General features: G+C 39.5%; 1 protein-coding gene across 2 annotated transcripts in view; it reads left to right on the top strand.

The window, feature by feature from the left end:
* The window catches only part of Rlf (RLF zinc finger), a 70,665-nt gene that overhangs the window by 27,207 nt on the left and 32,710 nt on the right, over window positions 1–10,748 (top strand). For both annotated transcript variants that reach the window (XM_006995784.3, XM_076564976.1), the window contains exons 3-4: window positions 138–219; window positions 5,987–6,119. In XM_006995784.3, the coding sequence (XP_006995846.1) occupies window positions 138–219; window positions 5,987–6,119 (215 nt within the window). The remainder of the gene's footprint in view (window positions 1–137; window positions 220–5,986; window positions 6,120–10,748) is intronic.

The raw sequence follows: 10,748 nt of genomic DNA, 5'->3' as shown, positions 1-10,748 counted from the left end.
ACATTTTCAAAGAAAAAATATAAAGAGTATAAGTATTTAAAATAGTTTGAACAAGTATAAAAGTCTTGCATATTGCTTTCATGCTGTACTTATTACTGTAATCTCCCTGTGTACTTACATAGTTATTTGTATTGTAGGAGTTGTTTTGAATTACTGCTTTCAGTGCCTGAAAGTGAACTGCCCTGTGAAGTCTGGGTACCATTCCTTCAGTCTCTACAGGTGAGTCCATTTTAATCAAGAGAAATTCTCTGCTTAATTGCCCAAGACATACATTTATTCTTGGCAAAGTAAACTTTGAAAATGTACAACAAAACCAATTACATATTCATATATTTATGATTATTAAATAAACTATTTAGATTGTTAATAACACACTTGTGTCTTGCTAATCAGTATGTGTATCTAAATCAGTCAAACTGGTAGTCGTAGATTTTACTCATGCATTATACTCACAGGAGACTACTTGACTCTCGCCTTTCCAAGTGGGTGAACAGGTTAGAAAATGGCAAGTGGCCCACCCAGCAACAGGTGTCAAATGATCCATTAGGGTAGAAACTGAGAAGTATTTTAAAAATACACTCAGGAACTAGGGAGATGCTTTAACCAGTACAGTTCCTGCCTTGCAAGCAAGAGGACCTGTTTGGATCCCCAGAAGTCATGTAAAAAGCCAGGTGTGGTACCTGGGCCTGTCATTCCAGATGGCGAGATGGGAAACAGAGAAAGGAAGATTCCTAGAGCTCATGTCTGCCTTGCCTACCCCAGGCCTCTTGAACAAAGGAACTTGGTAAAATGCCTGGGAAACAACACCAAGGTGTTGACCTCAGTGTGCACACACTCGGCATAGACATACATACACATACAAATAGACATTAAATTGTTGGTGGTCTTTTTTTTTTTCTCTTTGCTCTTTTGGCTCTTTTGAGGGGCCCACCACCCAGCTCCCAAATAATCAGACACAGAGATTTATTCTTTCTTATAAATGCCTGGCCTTAGCATGGCTTGTTTCTAGCCAGCTTTTCTTAATTTAGATTATCTGGTCTACCTTTTGCTTCTGGGCTTTTCCTTTTCTTACTTCTGTGTATCTTACTTTCACTCTTACTCTGTGGCTGGCTGGGTGGTTGGCCCCTAGCATCCTTCTCTCCTTGTTCTCTTGCTCCTTGAGCCTCCTTTTCCCCTATTTATTCTCTCTGCCAGCCCTGCCTATCCTTTCTCTGCCTTGCTATAGCCGTTCAGCTCTCTTTATTAGACCAATCGTATTTTAGACAGGAAAGTAACACAGCTTCACAGAGTTAAACAAATGCAACATAAAGGAATGCAGGACATCTTTGCATCATTAAACAAATGTTCTACAGCATAAACAAATGTAACACATCTTAAAATAATATTCTATAACATTAAATAATTTCAGTCATTTAATTATTGGCCACTAATTAAGGCTCACTGCTTTGTGCTTTTTGTTTTTGTTTTTGAAACAGGGTTTCTCTGTGTAGCTTTGGAGCCTATTCTGGAACTCACTCCGTAGACCAGGCTGGCCTCGAACTCACAGAGATCTGCCTGCCTCTGCCTCCTGAGTGTTGGGACTAAAGGTGTGCACCACCACGCCCGGCCTCTTTGTGCTTTATTTTAAATATTTTATGTCCCTTAAGTAAACTTTATAATGTGAAGATTATTTGAGTCCTCATTTACAAACAAGGAGGCACGCATAGGAAACTTAGCTTGCCAATATATTTGGAATCCTTTATTAACTGCTTCATCTAGGACACGCATTTCAAAGTATCTTGGATGTGTTTCATGTGGGTACAGATAAAGATTCATATATTAAAAACATACTTCAGAGTATAGGAATTTGTTTCCTCTGGAGTACATAATACAAAATGAAATGATTGTAATATTTTTCTCCTTGGGGAGAAGAAAATTCTTTGTCATATTTCTGGCCTATTTAAAGTCATCTTTTGTGTATGGGATGTTGATTTCTGCTTTTGTTTGGGCTTTGTTTGTTTGTGAGATGATCACACTGTGGCCCTGGCTTAGCTGAAATCCAAGACCCGTACTGTCCCTGAACTAAGTCTGTACGTACCCCGACAGGCCTCAACCTTGTGACAATCCTGCCCCAGCGTCCTGGATGCTGGGGTTACAGGCGTGCAGCACTGTGCCCAGCTGAGCACATATATTTTTGTCTTTTGCTTTGAGGCCTTAGTAGTTTGGTCTTGACGTGTCACATTCTAGTAGAGCAAATAAACTCGATTCTTTTAGTGCTATAGTATTTTATTATATCCTCCCTAGATAGAACACTTTATATGCTTCTTAGTTTTCCTAGATTGTTTGCTGAGTAAGTAAGTGCCCCTTCCCGAGTGAAATGTTTAGTAGTTGTCAGGTGCACAGGATAGGTTTTTGAATCTGTGTTCAGTAAAATTAGTGAAATAACATTGCGGATAATTAAGAGGCTTGGTCCCTGTTGAATATGAAATGTAAAAAAATAAGGCTTTTTTTCATTTTATGTGACAAGTAGACACGGTAATACATGGCATTCTGGATAATTTTGACAAAAATAAACCTTTTAAACTTTTAAAAAAATAATTTCTTATTTATTTTATTTTTATTTTATGTGCAGTGATATTTTGCCTGCACATATGTCTATGTGAGGATGCTAGATCTCCTGGAACTGGAATTACAGACAGTTATGAGCTGCCATGTTGGGTGCTGGGAATTGAACCCGGGTCCTCTGGAAGAGCAGCCAGTGCTCTTAACTGCTAAGCCATATCTCCAGCCTCAGCCTTGAATTTATGATCTTCCTTTTTCACCTCCTAAGTGCTCTGATTTGTAGACATGTCGCTGTGCCTGGCCTTTTGGTTTTTTGTTTGGTTTCGTGCTCCATCCCTACCCAGGATAAGGATTTGTATCAGCGAGGCCTCAGTTGGCGCCGGCTACTACAGACATACTATAGCTATACAGCCTCTCTGTGCCTCCTCTATGCATTTTAGAAAACACATTCTAAACAAGTTTTTGTTTTTGTTCTTGCTGGAGTTTATGTGGCCCTGCTCATGCTGCGTGAGCACTTGTATACCGAGCTATATTTCTAGCCTGAAAAGGATTTTTTTTTTCATGATGTTGAGTTGTTTTTTGAGGTAGCATCTGTATGGTATCTAGAATGGACTAGAACTCACTTTGTAGCCCAGGCTGTCCTTGAACACACAACACACAATACACAATGCTCATTTGTTGGCCATGCAGCTTGTGGGGTTAGTTTTTATTATGAGAATGAGGCTTATTCTACATGTTGATCTTCCTCTTTAATAACCATATGGGATACTTCTCTGCATGTGATCCTGCACTATTTGACTAAATATTTGTTTTAATGATATGAAACTTAATTACTTATGGCATTTCAGATTTGCAGATTTCAAGGTATGACCTTTGTACTTTTAAAAAATCTGCTGGCAGAATTGCTCAGTGGGTGAGGGTGCTTGTTTCTACCAGGCCAGGCAGTGTGAGGTCAAGTTTTAGAATACACTTGTTGTAAGGAGATAATGAGCTGCCATACTGACTGTCTTGTGACCTCATCCCTTCAATAAAAAAAATTTTTTTTCAATTAGAAGAAACATAAGTTTCAATTTTTAAAATACATTTACTATAATTAATTAATCAAATACCTAATGGCAACAAAAGTTGTTCTGAGTGAAGTATATTCTGAGTTTAACAGATGAAAAAGTAAACTAGTCAATGTGCCGGTCGGTCCCTGGCCTTGGCTCTAGTTCTTTTGGAGGCTGAGGATCATTTAAGTCCACAAGTCCTGGTGAACAGTGACAACCTATCAGCTTTGGAGAGATGGAAGGGGAGAAGAAAGTATTCAGATCATTTACATTTCAGTTGCTGTTTATCACACTGGTGATAATGTTTTCTGCCAGTATGTTGTGGTAGACATTGTAGGTCCAGTGACCTAACAGGAAATTCTGAAATTTTCACTTAGATTCCTTGTCTTCACTACAAAGTATCTGTCCTGTGTTCAGGAGAAAGAAGTCTGAAGATCTGTCAGGCTGTTAAAGGAAAATTGCTGTGTTAAATAATGCTAAAATTATATTAAATAAATACAAATTAAATATTGGTATTAGTAAACGATTATTGGAAGGTGATGTCACCCCACCCACCCCCGTTTTTGTTTTTTTTTTTTTCTGAGATAAGGTTTTTTTGTTTGTTTGGTTGATTTGGTTTGGTTTTTTTTATTTTTATTTTCTATTTATTTGTTTATTTATTTATTTATTGGTTTTTCGAGACAGGGTTTCTCTGTGTAGCTTTGCGCCTTTCCTGGAACTCACTTGGTAGCCCAGGCTGGCCTCGAACTCACAGAGATCCGCCTGGCTCTGCCTCCTGAGTGCTGGGATTAAAGGCGTGCCCCGCCGCCGCCGCCGCCGCCCCCACCGCCGCCACCACCACCCGGCATGGTTTGGTTTTTTTAGTTTTTTGTTTGTTTGGTTGGGTTTTGTGTGTGTGTGTGTATGTGTGTGTGTTGTTTTTGGTTTTTTGTTTTGGTTTTTTGAGATAGTTTCTCTGAGTAGTTTTGATGCCTGTCCTGGATCTCGATCTATTGACCAGGCTGGCCTCTAACTCACAAAGCACACCTGTCTCTGAGTTTGGGATTAAAGGCATGCGCCACCGCCAACGCCACTGCCACCGCCTGGCCAGAGATAAGGTTTTATGTAGCCCAGGCTGGCCTTGAACTCTTGATCTTCCTGCCTCTTACTGATTCCTGGATATGTGCCAATTTCCCCTTACCTAGCTTGGACATCATTTTTTTCTTTTTTTGAGACAGGATTTCACTATGTAGCCCTGGCTGGCCTAGAACTCTAGATGTGCCTGCCTCTGTCTCTCAAGTTTGAGATTAAAGCTATGTGCTACCATACCTAGTGTAGCAATTAAAGTTTTTGAAAACCAAACTAATAACCAAGACTTTATAACATTTTATATAGAGCCATCTCTTTTTTAAATAATAGACTAACAAGAATTTAAATAGTTGGAAATCAGGACTGAGGCTAAAGTCCAGCAGTAGAATGCTTGTGTAGCATGCATGATTTCCATGTCATTTATTACCATGCAATAATTATTTATGTTTGTAAGAGTATGCTGCCTGTACAAATAATGAACAGGCCTTTATAATGAAAGCTGTATCAGTAGTCTTAAAAAAATTAAATCTGGAGGCTGGAGAGATGGCTCAGAGGTTAAGAACACTGCTTGTTCCTCCAAAGGTCCTGAGTTCAATTCCCAGCAACCATATGGTGGCTCACAACCATCTGTAATGAGATCTGGTGCCATCTTCTGGCCTGCAGGGATAAGTGTACTGTATACATAATAAATAAATAAATTTTAAAAAAAATTAAATCTTGCCGGGCGGTGGTGGCGCATGCCTTTAATCCCAGCACTCGGGAGGCAGAGCCAGGCGGATCTCTGTGAGTTCGAGGCCAGCCTGGGCTACCAAGTGAGCTCCAGGAAAGGCGCAAAGCTACGCAGAGAAACCCTGTCTCAAAAAACCAAAAAAAAAAAAAAATTAAATCTGCTACTGCCAAGATTATTGGGTCTGGCCATCTTAAATACTAGGACATTTCAAATTCAAGTATAAATTGACTGATAATTTTACATGAGGGAAATTCATGAAAAAATTTTAAAGATTTTTTTTTGCTTAAAAATGTCACTGTAGGGCTGGGTGGCAATGGTGCCCACCTTTAATCTCAGCACTTGGGAGGCAGAGCTAGGTGGATTTCTGTGAGTTCAAGGCCAGCCTGGTCTATAGAGTGAGATCCAGGACAAGCACCAAAACTACACAGAGAATCCCTGTCTTGAAAAACCAAAAAAAGAAAGAAAAAAAAAAAGCCACTGTAGAAAACCACAAACTGCCCCCACTCAAATCCTTTTCAGTTATTGATACTTAACTAGATTGAGAAGAGGCAAAGCTTTGTTCTTAGCTTCTCTTTTAAATATGTTGCTTTTGTTTTAGGAGTCACATGATGCATTGTTGGAATTTGGGAATAATAATCTACAAATACTGGTTCATGTTACAAAAGAAGGAGTTTGGAAAAACCCTGTTCTTCTTAAAATTCTCTCTCAACAGCCAGTAGAAACAGAGGAAGGTAAGTCGTAAAATTTCATTGACTTTTTTTTTTTTTTTTTTTTTTTTTTTTTTTTTTTGAGACAGGATTTCTCTGTGTAGCTCTGGCTGTCCTGGAACTCACTTTATAGACTAGACTGTCTTGATCTCACAAAAACTGGCCTGTCTCTACTTTCCTGAATGCTGGGATTAAAGGGGTGCACCACCACCACCACCAAGCTAACTTTTTTTTAATAAGTAGGAGTACATTTTAATTATAGCATAGTAAATACATAAACTAGAAACATGACTTATCATTATCAAGTTTCATGTACTTCCTAATTTTATTTAGTGTACTTTTTATGAAACTGTCAGTGTGGTAAGTCTGTTTATATCAGCATCATCACAGAGTAATGCATTCCATCACAGTATTTCAATGCTACATTGTCACTAAATGGAAAGACATTGTTTTTTGTTGTTGTTTGTTTGTTTGTTTTTTAAGATTTATTTTTATTTTATGTGTATGAACATTATGCATGCACGTATGTATGTGTATCACATCCATGCCTGGTGCCCCACAGAGGCCTCAAGAAGGTGTGTGGGATTCCCCCTGGAACTGGAGTTACTGATGGTTGTAAGCCACTGTGTGGGTGCTAGGAATTGAACCTGGGTCCTCAGGAAGAGCTGACATGCTCTTAAGTACTGAGTCATTTCTCCAGCCTACCTGTAGGAATTTTAGACTCTAATATCTATCTCTTTCCCCCCCAACCTTGGATTTTTTTTAAATGTATATGATTGTTTTACCTGCATATATATGTGCACCACATGTGTGCCTGGTGCCTGCTGAATTGATACGAGGGCTTTGGATACTCCTGAAACTAGAGTCGTCAGTGATTGTGAACCACCATGTGGGTGCTAGGAATCTAACCCAGGTTCTCTGCAAGAGCAACAAGTGCTTTTAAATGCTGAGTCACCTCTCCAGCCCCTTCATTATAATCTTATAAAACTTACAGGGTCTCACTATGTAATCCTGGCTGACCTAGAACTCCTAGTATAAACCAGTCTAGCTTTGTACTCACAGAGTTCTGGAATTAAGTTTTATTTTGAATTCAAAAGGCCTATAAGCACTTTGCTTGCTGCCCAAATGTAATGGCCATATTTCAAATCCTGGAACCCATATAAAGGTGGAAGGAGAGAACCAACTTGACAAAGTTGTCCTCTAACTTCCTCATGGACACCCACAATCCACATCCACACCCAGCATTCACGTGCTAGTAAATCTGTAAAATGTGTGTAGAATGGTTTATAACCGAAGCCTGTGAGTGCCAGTCAGTCTTGTGACTAGGTTGACTAATAAAAACATCTTGCAAGGGTCTCCTGTCTTCCCTGTCTGCCATCCCCTGCTCTATTTCTGTTGTCATTGTTGGCTTAGTTGGTTTGGGGTTTTGTCTGTTTGTTTTTGCTTTTTGAGTCAGGCTCTCTCTGGTTCAGTTTGTCTAAGAGCAGCTACTGTTCTTAGCCATTGAATCATCTCTCCAGCCCAAGGCCTTGGGTTTTTGATCAACCTCCAAAGGGTTCAGATTACAAGCCTGTAACGCATTGCCTAGCTGAAAGCTCCTTTTATTTTGTTTTTTAAAGGTTTGGATTTTTTTTTCTTCTTTAAATTACATATATGTGGGTGTGGCTATGTGGCTGTGTGCATGTAAGTACAGTGCCCAAGGAGACCAGAGTCTTGGATTCATCTGGAGATAGAGTTCCAGACAGTTGTGAACTAACTGAAGTGAGTTCTGGGAATTGGACCTGAGTCCTCTGGAAGACCAGTATATGCTCTGAACCATTGAGCCACCTCTTCAACCTTAAGAACTCCTTTTCAATAAAACCTTCAATGTGATTCTTTTCAGATGATAAAATATAGGGAGGTAAAGTGTCATATAACTTAAGTTTTGCTCCCCAGCACCAGTGGCTAGGGAGCAACCCAAGGCCTTGCCCGTAATTGGCAAGTGCTCTAACACTTAAGCTACATGCTCAGCTACACCTTTCATTTTTCTAAGTTTTTTACATATTAATTTATTTGTGTATATTGTGTACCACAGCATGTGAGAGTCCAGAGGATAACTTTATTAAGTATTGAAACACATGGATTCACACGATCCTCATTTTATTTGTCATTGCTAGGCATGAACCAAGTATCTTAGACATATAAGATAAATGCTTTGCTGTTGAGCTGCCTTTCCAGCCCCTGGATTTCCTTTCAACAAATAACATGTATTGACAAGTAAATTTACTAAGAAATATAGATACTACTTTTTAAGAAAGGGAAAGAGGCTAGGCATGGTGGGGCACAGTAATCCTAGCATTACAAGGCAGAGGCAGGTGGATTAACCTTTAGCCTGGAGACAGGCAGGATCTGTTACTGAGCTGGAAGGACAGCAGTGCTGGCCAGCCAGCAGAGCTCTGGAGATCTGCCTGTCTCCAAACCTCAGTGGTGGGGTTAGTAGCATATGCCCACCTTTTATATGAATTCTGGTTTCAAACTCAAGTCCTCATGCCTTCAGAGCAAGTGCTTTTATCCAGTGAGCATCTTGAAATTATATCTTTTATGACTTATTTTTTTTTCTGTGTATTGTTTTGTCTGCATGTATGTCTGTATGAGGGCATCAGATGACCTGGAACTGGAGTTATGGACAGTTGTGAACTTCTATGTGGGTCCTGGGAATTGAACCTGGGGCCTCTGGAAGAGCATGTAGTTCTCTTAACTGGGGAGCCAGCTCTCCAGTCTACTGAAATGATTTTTAAATGCCAGACTGAGTTGTGTTAAAATTGATAAGAGGGAGGATCTGTAGATAGAGCTCAGTGATAGAACTGCTTACCCAGCAAACTTGAAGCCATGGCTTCAGCCCCCCACCCCCACCCAAGAGAAAGTGACAGTAATTGTAATGTATTGAGTAGATTGTTTTTTCTCCTATAAATAACAGCAGTGGTACTTAGAGGGCCTGCTCTGTCTTGAGTATTGTATTAGTGTGTTCATATGTCATCCGTAAGTAGAGGAGAGCTCATACATGCCCAAGACCATGTAGTTAAAATTGTAGAGGTAGGTTCAATATCTGTGACTTGAAAAGTATCTGACTGAGGGTAGATAATGCTTACGTTGCTGTGTCCATGGTGCTTAGTTCTATAGAGAATACAGAAGTTAACAGAACATTGTATTTGATCACAAATTGGTAGCAGAAGATCACAAACGATATCAGAGATGAGTAATAGTTGAACATTTATTTCATGCTTGGTTTTGGGCTGTGTTTTATTTGTACCACTCCTATTTCATGTATGATTCTGGGATCCCCTCCAGGTGAATGAATTTTATAGATGAAAAGTTTGGGCTTCAGAGTGGTCAGTGACTTTGTGTCAGAGTCAGGCTGAACCTCAGATGTCGATTTTGAAATCTACAGTCTAACTGCCTTTACATTACAACCCTTATTCTCCGTTTATAGGGAAATCTTAGTGTGGTAAGAGGTGGAAAATACTGTGCAAACCCAGCAGTGCTGTGGCCTTAAAGGTAACATTCCTGTTTTCAATGTGTTGCCTCCTGTAGGATTCATAAGCTGCTCATGGCCTTGGAAGGCTGATAGCGCAGGGTCTGATGTTAGGCAGATGAGGATGAGAGGGAGACAGGGTAATAATGAGAAGAGTTTAAAGAACCACACGATCAGGACAGGAACTCAGTGGTTCCCCGAGGAAAGGAGTAGCATTCAAGAACATTCCATTGTTTTGTTTTGTGTTTTGAATAATTGACATAACGTTAAAGAACTGTTGATAAGGGGAGCTATGGTTATATATTGTGGATTTTAATGATTGTGACTCTAAAATGGAAAAGACGAAGGTAAATGTGATGTTTTTCCTCTATGACTTTTTACTTTGGCTCCATTTTATAGAATTTCAAACCAAAAGCATAGACTAGAATCCAAACTCTAAAGCCTGCTAAATCTAAAGCCTCTAGAGTTGAACTCTGAAGTAATTTAAATGTGGGTACAACTTCTAAGAATCGTTTGGCAGTATGGGCCAGAGCTATTGGACAAAGCCTCTCACCTAGTAATTCTACTTCTAGGACTTTGGTTTGTTTTTTGTTTTGTTTTGTTTTGTTTTTGTCTTCTTAATATTCTCATTGGTGGAATGACATATGCACGTCCTTGTGAATTGCATCATTATTGATGACTGCTAAAGGTCAGAAACCACTTGTAAATGATCAGTTACGGAATCTCTGAGGTGAGTTATAGTGCATCCACATAGTGAGGTTCTATTTGGTTGACAATAATAAGGCAACTCTAAGGGATGGTAGTAGGATGAACCAGATCATGTACTTAGTTGGTCAAGAAAGGGATCGTTTCTGGAAGGGGACAGAAAAAGTGGAAAAGAATTGTTTCTCTGGGAGGGAAACTAGAGCACTGATGTCAAAATAAGAGCTTCGTTTGTTTTCTTTTTAAATATATCTTGAGTCTGGAGAGATGGCTCAGTGGTTAAGAGCACTTCCCAGCACATACATGGTGGCTCACAACTCTCTGTAACTTCCAGATACACACATGGTACACATTTAAATACATAAATTTGAAAAAAAATATATAAATATAAAAGAATCTTGTAGCAGGCATGGTAGTATATGCCTTTAATCCCAGCACCC

The sequence above is a fragment of the Peromyscus maniculatus genome, chromosome 2, assembly GCF_049852395.1.
Source record: "Peromyscus maniculatus bairdii isolate BWxNUB_F1_BW_parent chromosome 2, HU_Pman_BW_mat_3.1, whole genome shotgun sequence".
Lineage (NCBI taxonomy): Eukaryota > Metazoa > Chordata > Mammalia > Rodentia > Cricetidae > Peromyscus > Peromyscus maniculatus.
Note: the sequence above shows the minus strand (reverse complement) of the source record. Positions and strands in the feature narration are given on the sequence as shown.